General features: G+C 38.8%; 1 protein-coding gene across 1 annotated transcript in view; it reads right to left on the minus strand.

Moving 5' to 3' along the window:
• Positions 1 to 27,687, minus strand: part of nrxn2b (neurexin 2b) — a 639,543-nt gene that overhangs the window by 463,493 nt on the left and 148,363 nt on the right. Inside the window, exon 4 of the mRNA XM_030722576.1 lies at positions 23,737 to 23,754. Coding sequence (XP_030578436.1) covers positions 23,737 to 23,754 — 18 coding nt within the window. The remainder of the gene's footprint in view (positions 1 to 23,736; positions 23,755 to 27,687) is intronic.

The raw sequence follows: 27,687 nt of genomic DNA on the forward strand, positions 1-27,687 counted from the left end.
ATTCCAGAAGCTTTGTAGAGTAATTTAAAGTCTTCTAAATTTGGTTTCTGAAGTTGCTGTGAAAGAATAAGGTGCCGTTTACACGAGACCGTTTTCATTTTGAAACGGCGTCGTTTTGATGCGTTTCGGCCTTCTGTTTACACGACAACAGAGTGAAAACGATGTGTTTCGGAAACGGGGTCCAGAGTGGAGCGTTTCAGAAACGCACCGGCTTGCGTTCTCCTGTAAACACTTGAAACCGGGGTGATTTGAAAACGCTCGACTCGCACATGCGCACTATGGTTGCGACGGCCACAGTTTTTCGCGCACGCGCAAATTGATAAACAGTACTCGTGGATTCACGAGTGCTTCTTGTGCTTTTCTTGTGTTTTTACCGTTTTGTAATTCAGCGTTGTGTGCAGCAGCGATCCAACCTCATCGTCAGTCCACACAAAACCTCTCACATTGGCCGTTTTGTAAGTAATGAACAATTTGCCGCACTACCTACTGTGTCACTCCACGCATGCGCGTCTTGCATAAACAACCTTTGCAAACAGAAAACCAACGCCAACTTGTGGCCTGGCATTGGAACTACATCGTTTTCATCGTTTCCATCGTTTCACATGTCCTCGTGTAAACACGGATCGTTTCTGAAATGCCATCGTGTAAACGAAAGGCTGAAACGCATCAAAACGACACCGTTTCCAGTGAAAACGGTCTCGTGTAAACGGCACCTTAGGTACTTCCGGCTGCTCCCTTATTCACACCTGCTTCACAACCACAGCAGGTGGTGTGCTTGATTTGCCCTCCTTTGACACAACCCCAAAGAAATCTGTGTCTCCTCCCAGAATCAAACTGGGGAACTTTGACTTGGCGAATGTGTAAACCCTACATGTTGGAGCCACTGTGAAAATTAATTCTATTAATTTTACACATGAATACAGTATGTAATATAGACTTATGTGTTCTTAATTTGAATTGCTTTCTTATAACTTCACTGTTTTGATCATTCTGTGTTCTATAACAGAGTGCTGTAAGCCTCGAGTTGGTTGATAACTTATTTATAACCTAAATAAAAGGTGTTTAGGTATAAAACCGCTGATTCTGTCACATCTGTTCGTTATGGTGCCACTTGACATGGGTCAAAAAAAAAACCAAGTAAACAGAGATAAACGTAGTGCACACACGTGTATGTTTGTGTTATTCCAGATACCTAACAAAAAGAAAATATACTAAAATGAAATTCCCCAGGAGCTGACTGACAAAAAGGGACACAAAGGAATCCCACCCATGAGACTGCCTGCTCAGAGACGAGCAAACAGACTGACTTAGAATTAAAATCGACAATATTCTCAACATTAAAGCAGTGGTGCTGCCAAAAAAAAAAAACAAAAAAAAACTGTCTTTGGTGGTCTTAATGTAACAGTACAGAGTTTTAGAAATGGTGTGCCAAAATGGCTTTTTGAGCACCATAAATATATCCAAGCATACTAAATATTAATATTTAAAATAAGAAACAGACTGCTGCTGACTGAAAAAGGAAATAGAGAGCACTTAAAAAGCACTTACCATGTCAGAGGATGCAAAAGCATCTGGTCTTCCTCAAAAAATCTTTAGCATGATTGCATATTAATTTAATGCTGATATGAATATATAATTTGCTAGTAACAATATTCAGTGTGGCTTTAGTGTTTTGGGGTATATGTCCAACCCTTCTCCGTGCTTCATGCAAGAAAGATAGTGAGGAAGTGTTGCATTATGTCACTTCACGGAAAGTATGCAACCAATTACTTGAGGCATGGACCGATAACTTGTGAAGCAAACAATCCAGGAGAACATAATTCTTTATTATTAAAAAAATATATTTAAGACTCACATTTCCTCATTGTTTGTATTGGATGCTTTGCACACACAGTGTTTCAGCTACGTAGTTGAAATACCGTGTGCTGTCAGTGAGAAAGATAGACAGCAAGCCAGCAGCAGTATAAAAAAACAGCAATGCCACCCACTCTGCAGGAGCATGTTGTCCTAGTGAATAATGAAAATGGTGCCTGCCACTACAGGGAACAGCTAACTGTCAAATATTGCTCAGTGTAGCCTGATTAGCTTCAGCACTGATACCATCTGACACTAATGGTGGCTATGGTGCGCTAGCATTTGGCTGAAAAAACAAATTAGATGAAGCAAGATATAAAACTTTAATCACAAAAACTATAAGGATCATCTAACATACTCCCTGCGATATCATAACGAAAAGCCTAATACTTCAGTTATTTTCATCTTTATATTTGGCAACAGACTTCTGTCACACTGCATTTCCATAAATTCTGCTTCGGGCGGTGTTGCAACCTCTCTTCTGAGGAGAGTAGCTGCTGTCACCTGCAAACGCTCCTGTAATTTGTCACTTGGCTTAATATGCTCGGAAATGGTGCAATATTTTTGTACACATAGCCCGATGACCTCATGGTGCAGAATTGGGATGCACTGTCCTATAAATGTGTCATTCAAAATATTAGGTCACATTCTTGCTTCACTTACAATAACTTTCAGAGGGAATATTACACTACTTTTTACCTTTAGTATATTATTGAAATTAAATTTAAAGTGCAAAACAAATATATAGATATTATGTGTATTTGTGCACATCAGTAAACTAAAACAACAAGAACTTGCAAATGCACTGAAAGCAAGTGTACAAACACAGAGGGGTGTGCAAATGAGTTCTAGGTATGTTTATAAACCCACAAAAACACATCAACAGCACTAGGATTCATAACCATACAACACCCAACAAACACAGTGTTTCAATGATGAAGATGCCGTGTGTGTCATACAGAAGGTCGGCCACTCTTATGGATATTAAACCGTGTTACACAGTAAAGGCTGTTTTTCACAGAGCCCCCTGTGAATCAGAGCAGTCCATGGCCCATTTATCAAAGGTTGCTCATTGATGGCACATTGTCCTTGGGAGAGAATTCATTCTTAAGGCTGAAATGCACAATAGAGGTCAGCTGTAATAATATCCATGCAATATATAGTTGGAGACATGAGAAATTATAAACAATTTCTTGCACAAGTAGATTTTGATTTATTCATGGTTAAAAAAAAAAAAAAAAGCTGCAGCATAATTCACATAGAAATTGGAAATGGCATAGAAATGGCATTTGGAGAGCCTTGCAGTTTTTAAACACTCTTTTTAAAAATGTTTCTTGGAAGGAATGGTGAATAGGTTCATTTAAGGAAAAAAAAAAATGATGCATCTTTTTGTGCATCAATTTTTCTTGTTCATGTTCTACGAAAAGACATTCTTTACCTTTACCAGTGACACGTCCCACTGCCCCTTCAGATCTTAAACCTCAGGTAAACAAAACAAACAAACTAAATCTTGGTGTTATCTTTGATTGCTTTCTTAAATTTGACTCAGATCAAATCATGTTAAAGCCAGCTTTCTTCAATCAAGGCTTTTAACTAAGGTTAAACAATTGATTTCTTTTATAGACTGAGAGAATGTCATTCATGCTTTCATTACATATATACCTAATTACTGCAACTTGTTATGTTGTACTGAGCAAAACACTGATATGACGATTGCAGCTGGTTCAACATGATGATATTTCATTATATTCTTAAACCAATGCACTGACTTACAGTGAAATATGGGATCAACTTCAAGATATTGTTGCTCGCATATAAGTGGTTAATGGTCTTACTCCAGGTTATCTATCAGATCTTGTCCCATTCCGCTCACTTACTGTAGGTCCATTGATCAGCAGCTTCTAGTAATTCCCAATTGGCTTGTCCAGCCGGCTGGGCATTCTCAGTCACAGCTCTGAAACTCTGGCATCATCTTCTACCTCAGATTCGGTCACCTTCCTCACTAACTGTCTTCAAATTCCAACTGAAAACATTAACTGGGATCATAGAAGACCAGTTGCTGGATTTGTTTCGTGCACCAAATGATTTCAGTTGGTGAAAGGTGTCAGCTGCAAGCAGACCAGTTCAGCACCCACACTCTTCTACTACAAAGCCATACTGTTATAATACGTAGATGAAGCATGAAGTTTTGCATTGTCTTACTGAAATATCCAAGGCCTTCCCTGAAAAAAAACGTGCTCTGGATGGGAACATATGCTGCTCTAAAATCTGTGTATACCTTTCATCATTGATGGTGTCATTCGAGATGTGCAAGCTGTGAATTCCATAGGCACTAGTTACATTAACTATGAACAGTAACTGTCTGTAGTTACTGTGGTCCTGCTTTCAGGAACAAACTGCCTACTGACACAAGATCAATCACACCCGTGCCGACAGCCAAAAACAGACTCAAAACCTTCTTGTTCATACGGGCCTGCACTCAATAGCTGTGTGTTTTATTAAAGTTTAATTTTGCTGTCTTCACTACCTTCAGGCACTGTAAAACCTACACAGGTTTTTATGTTTTTACGTTCTGTGTTAAACACATTAAGTTTATGTATAACGAAATGTGCTATGTAAATAAAATTGCCACTAATGCACCCGCATACCATCAAAGATGCAGGCTTTTGAACTGAACTCTGATAAGCTGGATGGTTCCCCTCTCCTCTTTAGCCTGGAGGACACAGAATCTGTTTTCCCACAGATCATGGCGATCCCATACTAATTTTCAGCTTTGCACACAGAGATTTTTTTTAGATTCTCTGAATGATTTGATGATATTATGTACTATAGACAATGAGATATTGAAAGTCTTCACATTGAGAAACATTATTCTGACGTTGTTCCACAATTTGCAGACAAGTTGGAGACTGGTGAAACTCTGCCCAGTTTTACTTCTGAGGAACTTTGGCCGTCTAAGATGGTCTTTTTATAACCAGTCATGTTACTGACAGGTTGCCAATAAATTTCATTAGTTTCTTTTTAGTATCACTTACTTTCCCGCATTTTGTTGGCCTTGTCCCAACTTTTTTTAAACACGTTACATTCCATTTTACCCAACATCGCAATCTGGGGTTGTGCTACTATAATAGTGGACATCCAGGTGCAGGATGGACAGAATAGACTGACGGTTTCTTTCTTTTCTTCTTATACTGGCAGTTTTGTACAGTAATAGGACACAAACACCTGCCTGTGTTCTACATGACATCCTGGCCTATTTTGAATTCCAGTCAAGGTGGTGATGGGGCGAGAGGAAAATGGAGCTATATAGCTGTCACAGGCTGTCAGTGTTTTAATAACCAAGAGCTTCACTGCAGTTTTCATATTCTGACAAGAACTCAGATATTTTCTTTGTTTTATCGTCCACTGTCGGTGCCTTTCCTTTTCTTTCCCCCCATGCCAACATCTACATCTTTCTTCCCTCCATCCTTCCATTCTTCACGTCTGTCTCAGCCTCTTCCTTACATCACTGGCCACTCACTCCTTTTCTCCTTCCGTGCTCCCTTTTTTGCCTCATTTTCTCTCTAGTGCTATTCTAATCTGTAAGGCTGCTCATGTCTCTTAAGTCACCCTAATCTTACAACATCAGCTCTGTAATGCGTCTCATTATGAGTTGTGGGCAAGGCAATCAGACTTATAAACCCTTACTCTCTTCCATCCCCCGCCTCCCTTAAATCCACTTTAATTCAACCTCCTCAGTGCTGCACTGGGGTTTCATTGGGTGTTATATGTATTCAAGGCCAAGGCTCCGGTACCATTCAGCTCTCACACACTTGAGTCACACACAAACACACCACCTGTGCTGATTCATAGTATACCTTGGTGCTAATAAATAGAACTGTTCCTTGAAAATATAGATGTCTTAAAGGTAGATCTCCATCCTTAACACACAAAATAAGGTTGTATCCTTTTTTTTGAGCTGTGAAATATTGTATTTAAGATTTAAACAAGAATATAAGAAACTGTCACAGCCAGTGACATGAGCTGTTGCTGGTGTTTTGCTGTCTGTTAAAAGCCACAAGGACATTTTAATTTATAATGTCTGTCATGCCTGGTGTTTTAAAACATCCACAGTTATCAATATGGGCTTGTTTCCAATGTGACAAATGGTAAGTAAAGCTTTTGATATGTATGTTTTATGTGTGTATGCAAAACATCATCTTATTGTGGTGAAGTTTCTGTGTCCCACTGATTCCAGGGGCTATGTTATCCGGGGGCTTTTTCCCCCTGCTAGGATTTCCGAAGGCCAATTGATCCTGGGTGAGGGACCAGATAAAGACCAAATCCAACATCTCTTATGTCAGAAAGATCAAGGGTACAGTTTACCCTGTCAAGGATAGGGTTAGTGGGACCCCAACCTGGACCAGAACTAGGGAGGGTGCACGAGGGAGAGCGTCTCCTTGCCGGGGGCTAAGAGGAGAGATGGGCCTGCCCTCCTGTAGGCCCACCACCTGCAGGAGGTTTCGTAAGGGTTGTGTGTAACGTGTGTTGGCACTGGCCTAGGGCGGAGGCCCTGGTGGACCGATCTCCGGCTATTAAGGCTGGCTATTGGGACATGGAATGTCAACGTTCTGGCCTCTTTGGTGGGGAAGGGTCATTCCCTGCACCTTTGGACTCCTGCGTGCACCCCACAAGCTTTTTTCACTGATTCTGTTCACAATTTTTATGGATAGAATTTCTAGGCATAGCCAAGTGGCAGAAGAATCTCATTTATGCTTCTTGCAGATGGTGCAGTCCTGTTGGCTTCATCAGGTGGTGGCCTTCAGCTCACAGTTCACCACCAAGTGTGAAGCAGCGAGTAAGAGAATTAGCACCTCCAAATCTGAGGTTGTGGTCCTCAGCTCGAAGAAGGTAGAGTGCTCACTCCAGGTCAGGGACGAGTTACAAAGGGTTGAGTTGAGTCTCAAGTGGAGAAGCTTAAGTATCTTGGGCTCTTGTTCATGAATGAGGGGAATGGGAGATTGACAGACAGACTGGGTCTGCAGCTGCAGTGATGCAGACACTGTACCAATCCATGGTGAGAAGAGAGATGAGCATAAAAGCAAAGCTGTTGATTTCCTGGTCAATCTGTGAGCCTACCCTCACCTATTGTCACGAGCTTTGGGTAGTGACAGAAAGAATGAGATACAAGTAGTGGAACTGAGCTTCTTCCAGAGAGTGGCTGGCCTCTCCCTTAGAGACAGGGTGACGAGTGTAGTCATTCAAGAGTACAGCCGCTACACCTCCACATCGAAAATAGCCAGTTGAAGTGGTTCCAACATCAAATATGGTTTTTATTCAAGTGCACACGCCACTGCTTCTACAGGCTTTAAAATCTTAAGCACATAAAACTCCTCCCACTATTTCATGAAACTAAAGTTGATTCTTATTTCAATACTTTTGAGTGCACAGCAGCTGCACTAAGTTGGCCCAAGGAGCTTTGGTCACTTTTGCTACAATGTAAACTTGTAGGTACAAGCTTGTCAACTGAAGAAAGTCTTAACTTTAAAATTGTGCAGAAAAGTTTGCTACAAGGTTATGAACTTGGAGAGTTTGCCTGTGAGAAAAAACTTTTTTTTTTTTGAACAATGGTGTCAGGATAGTAAAGTCAAAAACTTTGAGGAACGTAGGAAGCTTATTTTGCTTGCGGAGTCTAAAAAATATTTGCCAGTTAACTACCGAAATGAGCAAAAGGTGACACCCCTCACCAAAGCAGCAGTCCTGAGTTTACTTTAACTCATAAAAATCATCTTCTCAGCTGCTCCGATCGTACAAAAGTAGTTCAGGAAAATAAAAGTGCCAAAACTGGATTGGAAAGAAGGGCGTGAGGTCAGAAGGGACAGTGACAGTTTTTATCGCCAGGACACTTAAGAACAACATAAAAGCTCTAAAACTCAAGTAAATGCAGGTGTTATTAAAATTGACTTTCCATTTGAAATGCTCACTGACCCTGACCAGAACCTTGATATTGACGTAGACCCTCCATTTCAGCCATTCATTTCTAAAGGTTGCGTTTCTTGGACTGGTACAGAAAAAGATAAGGTGCCAGCCACCGTTCTTAGAGATGCAGGTGTTTACCATTCACTTATGTTGGACTCTGTCCCGCCACTGTCAGATAAGACTAGCTGTAATTCTGACATGCTAGTGTGGGGGCATTAAGATGAGTTGGGTGCAACTGCATTCACCCTTAGTGACAAGATGTGTTAAGGTAGCAGTGTGGCCCCAATTACCAATTAAGGGTGTCTTCTTCATTTTAAGGAATGGCTTGGCTAGAGGGACGGTTTTCGTTGACATGCCAGTTTCCCCTGTTTCTAACTTTGTCACCCCCATTTTGGAGGTGCCAAATGTGTTTCCCACCTGTTTGTCTCACTCTCCAAGATATAGTGCTAAGGAGGATGCATGTGAAAGAAAAAATAACTGGTGGGAAGTAGGAAGTAATTGGCTAAATATAGAGTGTGTGTGTGTGTGTGTGCATGTCTAATTTAAGATGGGCAATGCTCTCACTGTATTTATTAGAGGGTAGAGAGGTTTTTGCACACTAATTATATTTCTCCTTCACCTTCTGTCATTTTCTGTCATTTAGAGAATACAATTATCCCTGACCACACAGACTGTGGTGGAGGAGTGTGGAAAAAAAAGTAAGGGGAACCAAGCCAGACTCTACATCTTTGCTGTGACTTTGATCTGGTGCAGGAAAGAGATCAGTTTATGGAATAAAGCTGGAATGGCTGGGAAATATCAGATTTTAAATAATCTCTTCTATGTCTGAAACTTGCAGTGCAGTGTGGAAAGGTACCTGCACATAAAGAGAAATAAACCTGTTTTTTTTTTTTGTTTGTTTTGTTTTGTTTTGTTTTTTTAAAGTGATGTGAAATCTCTTTTTCAAAGACAGACCAATTTATCAGCAGTGACATTACAGCTTGGGAGAAAAAGAAGAAAAACATGATAAAGTCTTCTTGCTGCAAGGTTTCACATGTTTTATCAGAACACATTATATGTATATACATGTTTGATCAGGACTCCTAAATTTGGACCAATTGCAAACTCTTTATACTTTTTTCTTTTTTCCTACATGCAGGGTTAACGTTGTGACATGGCATCTTTTACCCTAACAATGATCTTTACTTTCTAAACCAAACCAAGTAATTTTGTGCAAAGACTTAGCTCCCAAACAGGACACACACCGTGGAACCCTGATTGCCAGTCATGTAATTTTTGCACGTATTTTACTGACAAACACAGACGAAAAATGAGAAAGAAGAAATGGGGAATAAGGCAGCCAGGTGATTAATGATGATTGCTTAACCCTTTCTTCCTAAGCGCGCACAATCCTGACAAAAATGCAATACTGAAAAACCCTTGCTATTATAAGAAAAAAAAACTTCCTTATATGGATGGTCTGCCTGTGTTAACTATTCACTTGGCATCCTGTGGGGTGTAACATGCTACTACGTAATGCGTTACTGTAATTACATTATATTTTTCTGAAATACAGCGATGTACAAAAACTCAAAAATGACACTTGCAGTTTGCATGCAAGGAGGATAAAAATAGCAGAACCATCTGCAAAATAGCACAATAGATAATGATATTAACATTACACTATTAAACATTAGTAAGGTATTAGTTATGTTATTAGTATGTAATTTATAAACATGAATATTAACATGAATATTAATGTCTTGTGCAATTGTATATATATATATATATATATATATATATATATATATATATATATATATATATATATATATATATATATAATGTTAAATGACAGCATTTTGACACTTTATTTGGAAATGCTTATCATTTATGAAGTATTTCATCAAATACAAACATATTATTTAAGAGTGTTCATGCCGTCATTTATAAATACACAGATTATAAAATGAACTACTTGCTGTGTTAATAGGTGTTTCATAAACAACATTTCATATTGTAAGACATGGTTAATTCAGACAGTTACTAGTTAATAGTTGCATATTTTAGCATATTTGTCCCTTAACATTTTCAATTTTAATTATGAATTATAACTCTTTTTGCTTTTAATGCTAGGTTATGTTTATCCTGGGTGTACAGGAAACCATGTACAGCACCATCAGTGCTAATAATAATCTGTAGTATGTTTAATTTGACTACTGCACACGTGTATTTAAAATTACAGCCCTAGATGTACAAAGTGAATTAATGTGTGATGATGTGCTATTAGTCAGTTAACAATATGTATTGTCTATGATCATACTTGATTAAATAAAAGCTTAAAACAAGTCAAGATTGATATAAAAGGTGGAATACTCCATGTGGAAATTGCTGCATGAAATATAGTGTTATATTAATTCATTTATTTTCTACAGTGTTAGAATAGGCAGCATGGTGGGGCTGTGGTTAGCACTGCTGCCTAACAGCTATAATGACATCTAGAAGGTCTGGGTTCGATTCCACTTTGGCCCGGACCTCTCGCTGTGTGGAGTTTGCATGTTCTCCCCGTGTCTGCGTGGGTTTCCTCCCACAGTCCAAAGACATGCACTTACTGGGGTTAGGTTAATTGGTCACTCTAAATTGCCCATAGGTGTGAATGTGAGTGTCAATGGTTGTCTGTCTCTCTGTGTTGACCCTGCGATAAGCTGGCGACCTGTACAGGGTGTACCCTGCCTGTCGCCCTAGGACAGCTGGGATAGGCTTCAGCCCCCCATGACCCTGAACAGGATAGGTGGAAGAAAATTAAGTTAGAATACTATTTTGAGTTTTAATTTTATGTTCTTTGTTGCCACTGAATACTGGTATTTATTTATTTATGCAGTAACACTTGTTTTATAAAGGCTGGGGATTTGAGAATCCATGGAAATGCCATCTGCTTTGGGATTCTCTATGAGAAAGGAGGTGGCGAGCCACCCCTGAACACAGTCTTGTCTGACTAAAGCTAGCTAAATGAATTCAAACCAGTGTAAAGTTGAACCTGAGGAATAAAATAAAGAAATCTGAAACATCTCAGAGACATTTTCATGACACAGTTTAATATGATGGATACTTTATTTATGGTGTTTACATTTGTTTATTAAGTTATGAAATACTCCCCATTGCTTTGTGATAACCTCATTCATGTTTTATTTTAAATGATGAAGCTTCAATATACTGAAGTTAAAGTGGCTGCAGCCACTCAATGTGTCTCTTTCTCTTTTAAATCTTCCTACAAACTCTGGTCCTACTTACATTTCAGTAAACACTGACTTATGCTTGTATGTTCAGTATCACTTTTTTGACTCTTGAGGTCCTGCTGACCTTCCAGTTTTATTTGTAAATGCTTTGCAAGAAATGGCCTCACTTCAGATGAGGTCATACAAAATACTGAATTAATAACTGTCTGAATTAACCATGAATTACAATATAAAATAAGTATTTATAAAACCTCTTTTAACACACTCACAAATAGCTAGTTTATTTCATAATCTGGATATGTATAAATGTGCATTTAAATACTTTGTCAATCATTTACTTAGACTTTCTCAGTGAGCCATTAACCACTCCTAAATAACTTGTTTGCACTTGATGTAATACGTTATTTAGAAATGGTTTATCTATAAAGTATAAAAATGCTGCTATTAAACATGTTATATATAAGCTTATGGATGTAGTGTTTTCAGTGGGAGAAGTGTTTTGTCATTCATCCAAGTGTCAGCTGACTGCAGGTTTCCCCAATAAACAATGCATTTACATAATGTCTGAAACTAGCACCACTGACTAACACTGGGCCATCATCATCATCCTGCTGGCAGACAAGGGGAGGTGCACAGTTTTGCTAAACCAGACCCGCTATCATGAGAAAATTTTGTCACTTTAGCGACAATAATACTGGAACAAGATCCAGGTAGTGGTTACAGGAAGAGGGTGATAGACTGTCTGAAGCAATTCGGGGAGGACGTCAACCGGACATAATACCACAGACTATACCCAGGGGAAGCTACACCTATTCTGTATGGTTTACATAAGACACATAAACAGGCTGTACCTTTAAGACCAATGATCAGTGATGAGGATCAATGAAAAGGATGTGCACAACCTGGACAGGGAGGCTTGTTTAAGCAAAGAGTCAAAAGAGGCCAATTATGTGAAAAGGGAACAACGATCAGCATCTTACAGTGCTGTGATTCCAGCCATTCCCAAACTCTCTGTGAATACTTGTGGCCATTGATCACTGGTCATGACAATTTACATTTTAATGATCATGAAATTGACCTCACGGCCCATTGTTAGGCAATGGTCCTAGTTTCAAACATTATTCAAATGTCCTGTTGGGGAAACTGAGCTGAGACCGAGACTGAGGAAATTACTTTGATGAGCGATGAAACATTTCTCCCACTGAAAACACTGCATCAAGAAGAACAGAACCAACTTCCTGGTATTATTATTATTATTATGGCAAGAAACAACAAGAACATGATGGTAGAGTGCAAACTGTACTGAAGCAAGAAAGAAATCCTGCTAACAGCAAAATAAAAAATTTAAGCTGACGTTTCTGCTTTCAGGGCAGTTATATCAATATATCTGATTAATCTGAAAGTGATTAGAACACCTGAATTCAATGATTTGGATGGGTGAGTGAATATTTTTGGCTATATAGCGTGTGGGCGCGTTATGTAGGTGCTGGCAGGATGACGCATGTTTATGATGTCATCTGTCCTCTGGAGCAGATTGGATTTAATTGGTTAGTCGTTCAAAGCCACATGTCTTTTTTTTCCTTAACAGGCACATCTATCACTCACACACACACACACACACACACGCACACACACGCCCACACACACACACGCACACACACACACACACACACACACACAGTTCTAGTAAAACCTCAATCATCTCAGCTCCAGAGCAGCATTTACTTACATACAGTAGTACACTCAATGAACGGCAAGCAATTTTTATTTGAGTGATTCATATTAAACTGCATGAGGACACTTAGTTCACATATATGGAGACATAAATCACAGTCCCTCCCTGTCTTCATAAACATGCACTCTTGCAGCTACTGGCCCTCGTGCCCTAGCAATGTTCACTGAGACCCTTACAGCATGAATCTGAGTTGGCAGCGATAGATCAACCTTAGCCTCGTGGCCTGGCTTTGTCCTACCCCTCAGAAACTCCTGTGTTCTTCTTAGGTTGCAGGCTTTAATAGCACTGATAACACTTTGAGTCTCCTGGCCTCCCCATTTATCACCTGCAAGTACCAGTTCACACTTTACTACACAGAATCACTCTACACTGAGAAATTCTTTCAAATATATATTTTTAAATTAGCCTTGCAGTAATGAAGTAACAACATTAATTTAACTGTCTTTCATTAATTTCTCCATCCTCTGAGGTTTGAAGAGTTCAGTTTAAGTTCAAAATCAGGGCTAAAATTCATTCAGTAATCAATGTTATATTTGGTATAAGACCGGGTTTGTGTACATGTGTATGTGAGATTTTGCAGTGGTAACAATCTAAGGTAAGCTTACAAGTAATCTTGTTGGAAAATATTCAAGCAAAAACAAGCTGACTCCACAGATTCTATTTGTCTATATAGCTTTTCAAGGTTTAGCTCATCCCAGTAGCTACCATCACTTCCCAGTTATTATACGATCACAGAAACAGCTTGCTTTTTACAGTTACTTTATTCAGCTTCTAATTTAAAAAAAGGAAAAGAATCAAACCAAGAATTGTCTCATGGATGAAGAATGGAAGCAGTAACGTGCAACAACTGAGGAAACAAGAGAATTTGTCTTTGTTGTGTTGCTGTCCCCTTCATAGGTTTATGACCTTAGATGATTTTACTGGACAACTTCCTGTTGTCGAGCATCAAGAGAGAGATATAAATAGGTATATACAGAGAAGGCAGCAGATGTGATGAAATCCTGAGCCATCAACTCACATCCAGACATCCGCACAGCAAACATTCACACTCTGTGTGAAACCACAAGTATGGGAACCAGGGTACTATCAATGCTAGCTAGTCCATCATAAAACTGCAGAGCAGCACTGCAGCAGCCTCAGTCACACTACCAACTAGGCTCCTGGCTCTTATACTGGTGGCTGTGGAGTTCTTTTCTGTAGGTTTATGAGGTGGAATATAACAAACCTGGCTGCTGGGATGGTGTAATATAGATATTTAAAACCTTCTGTGTCTTATCATACAGGGTAATAGAGATGAGCTGTGCAGTACATAAAAAAGTACAACTACAAGTTCAAAGTGAGCTGAACTTCTTTGGCTTGAAAGTGATTAAAAGTTTTCTTTATTTATATCTAACACTACATCAACCTACATTGTGAAAATAGGATCAGTTTTAGTAGAAAAGCAACATCCCAAATACCCCAAAATCAAAATCTTTGGCATCTCTGTTAAGACATTCTAAACTCTGTATTTACTTTATGCTTCCTGTGGAAGCTTAGGCCCCATTTACACGAGAACGTTTTCATTCATTTTACCATTTTTGTTTTCAAAAAGTAACACATTCAGACGGTAACGTTTCAAAAACGATCTTCATTTACGCAGAAACGCAAGACGTTGAAAACACTGTAGTTCCCTTTGGCAGGCCACAAGTTGGCAGTGTGGATACTGGAGTCGCAACCATTGCGCGACAGTGCCCCCGTTTTCAAAAAGTAGCATTTTTACCCATTTACACAGAAACTGAGACTGGAGTGTTTCAAACCCATTTTCATGTTTTTCGTGTGTAAACGGGAGGCCAAAACACATGAAGACTTTATAGTTTTCATCTGAAAATGTTCTCATGTAAATGGGGCCTTAGTGGACCCAGTTTTAACAGGCCACCAGCCACACAGTCACCATTGTACTAAAGTTAGCTTAAAAACAGCATTACCAAAATGCACACACAACTACGCCAAGAAAGACTGCACGGACTCTACCGGTTGTACCAGTCATCAAACACACAAAATGGAAAAGTTGTATTCATTTGATACTTATGAATGGTTTGCTTGTATGTGTTTGTTTATGCTAAATAAGGTCTATCACACAGAGAAAATATACTACATATAATGAGATTCTATGAAGCCGAAGCTGCAGCAGCAACAAAAAGTGGCCAGCAGCAGCTTTAGTCATACTTAGATTCACAATTAAAACTGCATATGCACAAAAAACACACGTATATGTTCACAAATATGAATGATCCTAAATTACACTCTAACCATTAAACATGAACTCATGCAGACATTCCCTTAATCATTTGTATGTAAGAGCATTGTTTGCACCAGAAACTTTTAGACACAGCCATGACAACAATAAAGTGATTTCACTGCAGGTAAAATTCAGGTGTTAATTGAAGAAGCAGAGAAAGTGAGGTGCTTTATTTAGTGGCCTCAGGATGCTAATCATGAACAGAATAAAAACTGCCAAATGGGAAAAATGAATGGATGTTATCGTCTCAAAGTTTAGAGCAAAGGACATGGGACAAAGAAAAACGAGCAAAAAACCATGAAAACAAAAACAAAACAAAACAAAATAAAAACAAATTATCCAAAAATAAATGCATTGGCTAATCAATGCAAGCGCAGCCACACAGCACTAACCTAAAAAAAAGAAAATTATATATATATATATATATATATATATATATATATATATATATATATATACATATATATATATATATATATATGGTGCTTTAGGTCAGAGCCTGATGTATGTATCGTGCTATAAGTGTGCATGTGTATTGGTTCATAGATACTGGTTCACAGACAGGTTGATTCATGAGGCTCATTCCTCCTATTGGGTTCCCTATCGATCAGGTCGCTTGTGGGCTGCTGCTGTCTGGCCTGGGAACCTCAGACCAGTTATCACTAACAGATATACAGTGGCTGGGGCACACAGACTCTGTGGGGCCTCTGAAGATGCCACATAGGAAGTGGGTGAGAATGGGATGTGTTATGTCTGGATTTAAGCACAGTTATGCACTAAGCAATTGGAAAACATGCAGCGATGAGGAGTAAGAGTGAGATCACATGGGATCCGATGTTACTTAAATTAAAATAGGACATATTAAAAACACTATGCATTTTCATTAGCATCAGATATGCTGATCAAATTTAAAAGTTTGTTAAAAGTCAGCATTGCTGTTGTGTGTTAATTGTCTCTTGGTTTTGTTAAATTTGGGTTCATGTTTTCCCCTCCTCACTCTCAGGCTCACGTGATCTGCTGTGTAGAGATGAGAGGCGCACGCACACATTCGATTAGTGTACGCAGGAGTTGACTGTTAGCCACCGACTTGGTCTGTCATCGCTTCCTCAGACCCACAGTTGCACTGTCATGACCTTGAGGAAACACAGGCAAGTCTGTGTGTTTGTGCGTGTGTGCGTGTATGTGTGTGCCTGAAAAATAAAACGGGACTGACATTTAGAGGGTGAGACTGGGGGAAATATGCTGAAAGAACTCAACCTCTTAACTCCAATAGAGTACTTCATGGTAAAGTTACAGATGGGATTAAGCTCGTGTCCAAGTATCAGAAAAAGCAAAGTTCAAAAGGTCATTTTGTTCTCCCTTTTTATTATGGGAATGAATATCTTAAAATGTGTTACTCCACTTCAAACCTACTCAGAATTTACGTCTCCAATAATCTTAGCAACAGATGTTATGATCCTTGCTTTAAAATACCCTTTCAAATGAATAGCTTTCACTATTAAAAAACTAAATAAATCTCATGATCAAGAGAAAATCAGCAGCAACATACCATTGACTGAGCACCCTCGTAGTGCCATGCAATATATGGAATGGAATAAATTTTGTCAAGGTAGGCCACCAGTGTAGCCAAATTAAGGTCATAAGCGTAAAGGTGCATGGATGTGAGTGTGTGATGGTGTGTGATAATGTATGTGATTGGCCTCGGGGCAGTAACCAGCACCAGCTGTTGGTAATAAGCTGCGGCTGTTAATGAACACACCCTCTAAGCTGTGGAGCTACAGGGCACAGAGGCTCATCAGCAGCAATGGTCTGATCCAGCGCTTAGCAAACACCCCTGCTGCTCCCATAATGTAATCAAATTACTTCTTTTCTCAAATGCTAGCTCTTTCCTAACCACACATGGCGTTAAATCAACATAATAGATGTGTGATGAACCTGAAGAGGATTCTGATGAAGTTTAGCTTTGGACTTCACACAAATGGCAAGGACTTGCGAACTGATGCCAAGAAGAAAATATTAGATTTCTCTGCGGGTTAAATAAAGAGAATATTAGTTACAATGGTAGGTCAAGATGGAGGTATAGCTTTTACCTCTGTGTTTCTGTTGCCTTGCAATGTCTTACAAGAATATGTTAGCACACTGCATACAAGTCTTACAGACTAAGCTCTGCTCCTTAACATGCATTTTTTTCTTTGGATATTTCATCTCTGTATACTGTTTGTTTTGGGGTTTTTTGTTTGTTTGTTTGTTTTTCCAGAGTTCTCCTTTACCTCTCCACCTCCCTTTATATGCACACTCCTCAACTCACTTTTCCCCCAGGAGACACTGAAAGAAAAAAAACAACACAACACAAACCAAAACAAAACAAAAACACAAAAAGAAAAATGCTATCTGCTGCATGCTAGACCTCACTGAAATTTAACAAATCTTCAGCCTCACATAAAAAAATAAAAACATAAATTCATTGTCTTTGCTTCAGTAAAGTTTCTATTGATGGGAAAAGTAAGAAGACTGATCAAATTCTAGCTCATTAGAAAACACATGGAGCAAGCAGCCTCTGTACTGAGATCTTCCAATAAGATGGAAAAAATGAAAAACCTTTTTTGAGTGAAGGAAATCACATCTGAAGGCTGGTGGTCTGTGCAACTTCTCTTTGATTTGAGGATTAGAGCTGCGAACTGTTCATTGCTGTCTTAACAATTACTCTGAGGCTAATGGAAGTGGACATCGTTAATCTTCACATGCTGGCATCAATGTGCATCTAGCAGAGCTCTACATCTCTTTTTTCTAGTATGTAGTCTCACACTGCAAAGCAGAATACACTAAGTTCAATGATCACACACTATCAGCTCACCATCATTTATAACAATCCAAGGCAATTTCTCAGCAGTCAAGATATTACAGTTTAATTTATTTGTTTCAGGCAGGACAGAGATGAAATATAATGGCAGTAAGTTTGACTGATTGCCATGTCAGAGCTTTCTCCAGCCTCCAAAAATGGAAGAACGTCAGCAGAGCAGTTGCAGTCTCCATCAGCAAAAGGAGCATTTTAGAAGTCATTAATGGTAATATTGGCATTTCTAAGCCACACCACAGTCAAACTGAATATTCATGCATAGTTTTTGTTTCAACCTGTATTAATATTTGTCCTAATTACTTATTGATAAAGGTCCAAATATCTGGATGTCAAAGAACTGAAGTTCTGTAATCCAGTCCCTGCCAGACCCCACTCTAGATATTATGCAACAGCAAGAGACACGTGACAAATAAATGTTAGTTTAGGCAAATTAATAAAATAACATCCTTCTCAGAAGCAGCCTTGTAGGATAGTTGTTGGTAAGGATCACAAAAAAAAAGGTATTCAATGAGAGTTTAATTGAAGACATATGCGAAGAGCAACATTTTGATATAGAAAACAGCCATTTTACAATCAGCTGTAAATGTTATTCAGCTGAATTAGATGCAGACCTACTTCAAATATGGCATCCATAAAAATGCCACTGGAAAGTGACTGTGTTTAAATCAAGTAGAAAGTAGTTTGAATATTTTTTTTCTAATTACTATAAACAGAACACATCCACCTATCCAATACACTAAATTGCCAAAGTATTCACTCACCCATCCAAATAATTGAATCCAGGTGTTCCAGTCACTTCCATGGACACAGATGTATAAAACCAAGCACCTAGGCATGCAGACTGCTTCTACAAACATTTGTGAAAAAAAATGGGTCTCTTTCAGGAGCTCAGGGAATTCAAGTGAGGTACTGTGATAGGATGCTACCTGGGCAACAAATCACAAGTTGTGAAATTTCCTTGCTCCTAAATATTCCACAGTTAACTGTTAGTGGCATCGTAACAAAATGGAAGCGATTTGGAATGACAGCAACTCACGTAAAATGTTAGCGGATGATGAGGCGCATAGTGCGCAGAAGTCGCCAATCGCTACAGACCTCCAAACTTCATGTGGCCTTCAGATTAGCTCAAGAACAGAGCTTCATGGATGGGTTTCTCTGGCTGAGCAGCTGCTTCCAAGTTTCAGATGCAGTGGTGTAAAGCACACCGCCACTGGACTGTAGAGCAGTGGTGACATGTTCTCTGGAGTAATGAATCATGCTTTTCCATCTACCAATCAGATGGACGAGTCTGGGTTTGGTGGTTGCCAGGAAAACTATACTTGTGTGACTGTACTGTGTAAGTGTAAAGTTTGGTGGAGGGGGAATTACGGTGTGGGCTGCCTTTCTGGAGTTGGGCTCGACCCCTTAGTTCCAATGAAGGGAACTCTTAAAGCTTTAGCATACCAGGACATTTTGGACAATTTCATGCTCCCAACTTTCTGGGAACACTTTGCAGATGGTTCTATTCCAACATAACTGCGCACCAGTGCACAAAGCAAGGTCCATAAAGGCATGGATGAGCGAGTTTGGTGTGAAAGAACTTGAGTCCTGACCTCATCCTGATAGAACACCTTGAGGATGAATTAGAGCAGAGACTGTGAGCTAGGCCTTCTCATCCAACATCAGTGTCTGACCTCACAGATGCTCTTCTTGAAGACAATTCCCAATAAGCACGCTCCTAAACCTTGTGGAAAGCCTTCTCAGATAAGTTGAAGCTGTTATAGTTGCAAAGGGTGGGCCGACATCATACAAAACCCCATGGGATTAATTGATTAATTAATTGATTATGGATTAATGGTATGTCACTAAAGATCATATGCATGTGAAGGCAGATGAGTGTATATCCTTGCATCCTTAAATCCTTGTTGGCTCAAAATTGTGCTATTTAAGTCATCAGTCTGTTAAGACTCAGTGGTGCATAAAATGGCATAAATGGTGCCTGAAACGGCGCAAATGAGTGGCCATTTAATTGTAGTGAGCTAAACTGGTTCCCTGTGGTAAAGCATAAGAGCTGGACGCCTTGAGCAGTAATTATCTCAGGTAGCTATCTCATTACCATCCGCCTCTAGTATGTAAATTTGGCGAAAGGCTTGGGTTTTGATTGTGGATTGTCCATTTTGTTGTTCTCTTCTTGTGTTTTATATCAAGAGACAAGGAATACCTTAAGTATTGGTTACATTTCCAGGTATAATGGAATTTTCACTTTTTTGTTTTTCGTGTTTTTCAAGATGTGTTTTTGGACAAATTTTCCCCTTTTAACTGAACAAATTGTGCAAAAACGTACATCTCTCTATAAAGATCAGAAACCAAGGCAGAACGTGTCCGCTTAAAGGTCTCAACTAAGCAAAGGGTATGCACAATTTTCTGTTGTTGGCTGCAAAATCAAAAACATAAATCCCATGTGCTCCTGATATGTGGGAAACTAAAGATCCAGTAGATCAAAACCATGCGGGATTCTTGTTCTTAGCACATTATGCAGCTAATGTGGCTACTGTTACCATGAGCATTGATCCTACACAGGTCAGGTGGTACATTTGTACATTTGTTCAGTATCTAACATTACTGTGATGCCAATTATGTTTCATTATTAAAATGGCATTAATGCTTCTTTCCAATATCTTCATCCAAATGTCCATCAGCATATTAGTTATTGCCAAAAAAATGCAGTTTTATGCTGTCATACAATTTACTCCACAAAATAACTTTCAGTTTTAAGGTGCTACATCTGAATATGTTTGATTGTTGGCACATGATGATAGTCACTGGGCACTTAGGAAAAAAAAAAGAACAAAAGAAATGCTTTTCTAAGTGGCACCATCACCAGCTTGAATCATTCATTTTCCTTTCCAAACTGTGGATGTGTGGTTAACTGAGCATTCTTTGTACCATGGGTGGTGAGTAGGCCAATCCCATTGCAGCATCAGCATGAAGAGGCTTTTGCTGGCTTTGACTCGTCTGAGGTTGGCATTCAAAGGAAGGAGAGAGAAAAAGGGGGAAGAGATGCTAATCATCTGATCTCTGGTGAACAAGGCTTGAGAGAGACAGAGACAGAGAGAGGTACACAGAAAGATGTCTGTGCTTCTGCCAATGCCATTTTTTTTTTTTTGAGTCGGAATGAAATACAGCAATAGGATAAGGATCGCTGGATAGTCAGCCTCCCTGCCTCTACATCTAAAGGACAACAATTATCTCTGCCACAACCTGCCTCATAAGCCTGACAGTGAAGAGAAAAAAACAACCACAAAAAATAAATAAATAAACTGGACTGTCTAGAAAAATACAACATTAACTACTGGCAAATAGTACATATCTCAAAAATGCCATGGAGATAGCTGTGGCATTTGTTTGCATATGGGTTTAACAGCACTTAATGAATTCTGACAAAATTTCATGGGAGAGATGACAGCATGTGTGCAAATATGTACACTGCACTAGTATTTTGACAGCTCAAGTTTTAAACAAACTTCAAGAAAACAATCCAAAGGTGTTACTGGCTGTCTTTTAGCCCAGTGTGACTTTTTCTAGCGAGTAAACAGTGAAGCAATAATAGTATTATTTTATGAACAGTTTCTGTTTAAAGAAAGCCTGACTGGTTTGCTTTTTTACTTGTGGATTACAGTGGAATCATTGTGCCAATTAATTCTATGTAACAGAGTATGCAGAACAAAAAATGTATTCTGGGCTGATGATAAGCTACCTGTGGTGGCTCCTCAGATGTCTGCAGAACCAAAGCCATGTTGGATTTACAGACTGTTGCAGAGACAGCTTATATTGCAAATCAAAACTGAATTTTTGCCTTGTTCTTTGCCCAGAGATTTAAATGAAGATGAAACTGAAATTGCACTGGCCTTCCAGATCAATTAGCTTTTATTCCTCCCCCTCTCTGAATCTTGATTTTTGGTGGGTAGTAAGGAACTGATGTGGTACTTGAGTATTTTTCCCTACTCTGCACAGTACCCTTGGGATGAACATATCCATAACTAAACCTCCAGTCCCCACCCAGTTTCTAAGCTGCCGCAGTGAGACAAAATTCCACATTAGCATTCAGACAACATCAGATCTCTGGGCCAAACACTCACTGGACAAACCTTGACAAGCGCACACACAGACAATAACTATTTATGTATGAGGATCGGGAGACATGCCTCAATTATCAGAGCACCGAAATTACAGGGAAAAATATACACTAGAGAATAGGTTAAAAAAAATAAAAAAACACCGCCATGTGAGAATAACTGCACATTATTTTTCTCATTACATGCTACACATTTTGCTGTGCTGTAGATTACGATTGCAGGTTCATAATGCGTAGTGGGTACTGCAGCGAGACAAAGCTAATTATTTGGAGGCAAGTGATAACACTGACACATCACTAAAGCAATAGTTTACTGCCACAAAGTGCTGCGAGCTAGAGTTTTGAACTTCACACGTCTCATTTTCAAACTGTTTGAGTGAGGTGTTGATACATCCCATTAGTCTGTCCGTGGCTGCTGTTGTACCCCTATCCCTCCCTCATCTCTTCAACAGCCTCATACACTGATTCAAAATTATGCGCTTACAGAAAGCTAGTGTACCGTGACATGTTAGCATATTTATAGACAACGCCTCCATTTATGTTAAAATCAATTTTTTGATATTCCACAGGGCAGCAGAAATAAACAAGTTCAATATAGGCACGTTTTCTTGGTATTTGCTGGACAGAATGTAAAACCGTCATCAGAGGAAAAGGGGATTCAGCTTTCTTATTTAAGTGCAATACAGCAGAAGAAGAAGTGTATTTAGGCAAGACACTGTGTTATAATGAAAGAAAACCAATACAAAGTAGCCAATTTTCTAATCTGTGTTCTTTTTGCTCCCAGCAATCAGTTTAAGCTACACGTGGCAGCAAATCAGCATATCTCGCTAACCCATTGATCCCGCTTCACAGTACAGCCCTCGGAGCACGTCGGGCCAAGAATAGCACAAGACAACAAACAGAATTTGACCATGACTCTGAATTTCCTCTCAAAGCTTGTATGAATGGGAACCTCATTTAAAAATTTTGGGTAACAAGTAGCGAAGTGAAAGGTAGCCATTAATGGCCCATTATAAAAAGGAAAGCATTCAACTACCAGAGGCACATGAACAATAATAGATTAATGGAACCTCATGACCAAGTAACAGAAGCCTTTTACTGAAATCCATACATCAGAATCTGAACCACTTCATGAGGTTGAAAATGAAAAAAGAAGAACAACTCCTTGAATTTTATATCATGATAAGAAAGTCAGTGCAGTAACATCCATTATTCAAACAGCATTATGTCTGGGTTCCCAAACTGGCTAGTCATTCAATGAAAGCTTTAAAATTTGCATTTACATTACAAGGCAATGCAATTTATGAGACTCCCAAAGCAGGAATTTAGAGTGTGATCTTTTCACAGTAAACTGTTAGAAATCCCCATTCAATATACAGTGCAAACAACTATAGAAGGTAATATAGTACGCAAAATCAAATAAGTGCAATGTGTGAAGAATAAAAATGAGTGGTTCAAAGGCAGGGAGAGGAAAAGAATGAGTTTGGCAGCAACTTCTATTCAACAGTTTTTAAATGAAAAGTTTCAATGTTCATTGTACTCTAACAGTCCAGAATTAAAAAGGATAACTGGTGGTTGGTTTGTGTGCATGCAAATGTTCACACACAGCTGACTACACTGTACAAAAAAAGGTGGGCTCTAAACTGTCAACTGTCATGGCATCGGGGTGAGTGCATTAGAAAGGATATGCATATGTGGCAGAAACAAAGGAAGACACTGACTTACCAACTTGAGATGAGTCACCTGCAAGGGAAGAACAAGAAAAGGAAAAAAGGAAAAAGAAAAGATGGATCAGTTCAAAGAGCAAAGCCAAATGTCACTTAGAGCGCACTCCTGCTCACAGGAAACATAGTCACGACAAAATGAGGTATAATATCATGCAGAGGAAAAGAAAAGTCAGAATGCAATTAGCATTTGAGGTCTACAAGAGCAGCGTTTCACACATAACACGGAGCTGCTAATTGAGATGGAAGAAAACAACTATCAAGGCTGTATAAAAGTCAGCATTCGTATTGTGTTATAAAATAAGTCTTAAAGGTCGAAAGAGACTCTTCTAGGCAACCGCTGACTTCTCGACATTCACTTTCCTCTTTCCTGTGCAAATAACTCATCCTCAATAGGATACTTAAAAAAAAAAAAAGAAAAATCTCAATGGCTGCAGTTATCATTGCATTTATGACTCTCAAAACATAAAATTATCCAATTAAGTCCTTTTAATAAACAGGAAATATCTTGTCAAAAGGGGAGAAAAAACAATGGGCACAAAAAAGACAGCCAGCTATGTCAAAATAAAAATTCAATGTAAAATTTATTTTGAATAAATAGCTATTAGGAGCAACATCACCACTGTGTTGCTGTTGTGTGTTTGTGACCTGCTAAAAGAATGACATGACATCCCAGCCTGTGCTGTTAATTATACTACCAATCATGCAGAGTTAATGTCAGACGCAGTAACAGACAACATCAGACTGAAAAAAATTAATAATTCAAAAAAAAAAAAAAAGATCTACCCAATCACTGTTTTGGATTCCATCCAATGCTCAATAGTTGACTCAAAATGAGAGAGAAAAAAAAATCAAGCATAATTTTCATCTGAAATATTGATCTGTGCTGTAGGGTCAAGTTTCCAATTAAAGACCAGCTGCACTGGCTTGTAGGCAGTAAGTATTAATGCAAGTATACATAAGGTGTTAAAATCAATTCAGGATGGAGCATACCTCTAATCAATTTGTGACACCAGCTCCCCACCCCTTCCCAGCTCAAACACTTAAAATAATTAATAATAAACATTAGTTATGTTGCATCATTAAAGACAAAGTTTACCAAGTGGGTAGAGAGAGACAAGCAGAAAAATTTCACATGGCAAATTTAAATGAAAAGGCAAACAGCGACTGTTAGCGACTCTGACATAAAGCATTTGAAAATGTTTTATGAGAATGTGAAGATTTTTTTTTTTTTTTTTATGTGTTTGTTCCTCTCTCCAATAATGGAACCCAAATTTGTTCTGTGCTCTCTTTATTAGAAATGCTTATTTAAAGTCCTGCCACGCTAAATTTTGAGAGCCCATTCAAATGCAAAAGGTCAAGACAGGACAATTTAAACCTCAGTTCAATAAGCCTTTTTGTCAGAGTTCTCTCATATTAGTGCCAACTACAAACAAAGTGACCCAGAATAGGATCTCATCCATATTGGCACGATGGCTGTCATTAGATATGTGTGGTGAAAAGAAGCTTTCTCAGTCCCAACACGTGGAGCAGAGCAGGAATCCCAGCCAGAACAGTTGGACCGTGAGGCCCTTGCACGGCCTCGTTCTTTATCTTAGGTCCCGGCAAGAGATCTGGAACAGAGCTTAAATGTCCACAGCAGTGGATGAAGGCAATGGGCAAAAAAGGTCCAGAGGAATAAACACAATCAATACGCCTCAGTCTCCCAAGGCTTGTTTGTTAATATCCTGGATTCTGACAAGGGTATCAACTGCCCCCGAGTGTTATCAGCTGCCCTGCTCACTCTGAAATCGACAAACGTGCTTTCAAACAAGCAGTGTAGCCAATGACAAGAACAAGTAGGAAGTGGATGTGTGTGTGTGTGTGTGTGTGTGTGTGTGTGTGTGTGTGTGTGTGTGTGTGTGTGTGTTTGAGACAAGGAGACAAAGACAGTGGAACGGAGCAAATGAGACAGCCGGTCTCATCTATCATGCCTTTTCACTTCTCCCGGGCCAAAGTGAGCACACAAGTGAGAAAAATAAAGCGAGAAAAATAAAGATGTACAAAGTGGCATACATGCTCCCATGTAATATCATGTTATGGCAGCTGTGTACAAATATAAAGTTATGGCAGCCATCTTAACAGTGTGAGACACTGAGCTGGGGTAATCATGTTTTAGTGAAGATATATCTTTCTGGAGAGGTGATAGGACCCAGGGGCAGAGCCATAAAGTCTGAAGTGACCACTGTAGTACAGTAAATAATCCCAGCTGGAAGCCAGCAACAGTATGGTACAGTATGGTAGGGCCTAAGTTTTCAGTTGCCTCTAAAATGCATCAGTAATAAATATAAATTAATAGACTCAATTTTATTTATTTTATTTTTTTTGTTGGCAGCAAACAATTTTACAACAATTTTATTGTTCTATAAGCATTAATATCTGATCCTAAAACAGGACACCTTCACTGTACTTGCTGACCTCATAACAAACGTGTGATTAGACTAAGCCTATGTTTGAATTCTGCTTTTAATATTTACTCTCAGCCAATAAAACACCACAGAGTGTGCAGCTGAGAGAATTTTAAAAAAAAATCTCAGGAGCAGATTATGTCAGTTTAAAACAGACTGAAAGTGCCATTTTTTTCACTGATTCTTTTATTGACATTTCTTTTTGTCATATGATACAGATTCTCTGCGGTGGGGATACATTTTATACAGTACCAGTGAGTCTTTAATTTATGAGTGTGTCCAAACTTGTACTGTATGTGCAGCTTGTTAAGCTGTACCTTACTAAAATCACCGAATGAAGCATAAACTGTGTGTTTCATTGTCAGGGGAATATCTGTCAATTGATTTGGTGATTTACAAAATGTATAAAATATTGTTATACTTGATTCTAATCTGCTGCGGAGTCGCTTGTACTCTGCTGGAATCACAGCTACTAGAACACACAACCAATCAATAAAATTAATTTCACTTTGATCTGTGACAAGCTGAAGCAGCTTCCATGTCTCCTTTATTAGCCTGTGGGACAGTAACCTTTAATGTTTAAGTGGATCCAGTTTAAAGTTTCAGAGCTCTAATGCTCAGCCATCGCCTCAGAAATGAAGAGCAGCACGGAGAGCGCACTCAGAGATAAAATAAACTGGAATGAAAATGTTTATTTTTCCACTCTGTGTGCTAAATCACCAGATTTACAATTTGTTGCAGCATTCATCTCTCTTTCTTTATACACCAGTGTTGAATTTTACTGGTATAGTTTGTTTATGTTCTTTATAGATTTTTCAACATCATGAAATTCAAATGGAACCTTCCTCATCTTGTGATATAATTTCGTATTTTCCTCTTAAAAGCGTGAATCTTATGGACAAACCCCTCCCCTGTTAGGCTCTGCTTTCAATAAAGTAATTCATAATTATTGCGAGTTTCGGATTGATCTTTCTTTCTGTAATAAGGATGATTTTTTTCACATCCATAGTGAAGTGGTAATATTGCTCCATCACCCATATGCCATCTATGATAGGCCCTCTACCAATTCATAAAAGTGCAGACATTACTTACAGTCAACATTAAAATACACTATAAAACACTATTACTGGAAAAAGTAACCAGGTTAGTCAAGAAAAAAAACAACACACACACACACACACACACACACACACACACACACACACACACACACACACACACACACACACACACACACACACAAAAACAAACAAAAAAAAAAAACTAAAGAGAAATAAAACTGGAACATTTCATGAACTAGCATTTGTGGCCTCTCACCTTAACCCCTTTGAACAAGATGGATATTTTTTCTAGTGTAACTAATGAAGTGATGCAAAACTAGAACTATGAATATTTTTTAATTGTTACAGGCTCCCAGAGTGTCTATAGAGTAATAAAAATTTAGTTTTTTTTTCTTTTACCAGCACTTTTGAGCCCTCATAACATCACACTTGAACTCAACAAAG

This window comes from Archocentrus centrarchus, assembly GCF_007364275.1.
Source record: "Archocentrus centrarchus isolate MPI-CPG fArcCen1 chromosome 18 unlocalized genomic scaffold, fArcCen1 scaffold_23_ctg1, whole genome shotgun sequence".
Classification (NCBI taxonomy): Eukaryota; Metazoa; Chordata; class Actinopteri; order Cichliformes; family Cichlidae; genus Archocentrus; species Archocentrus centrarchus.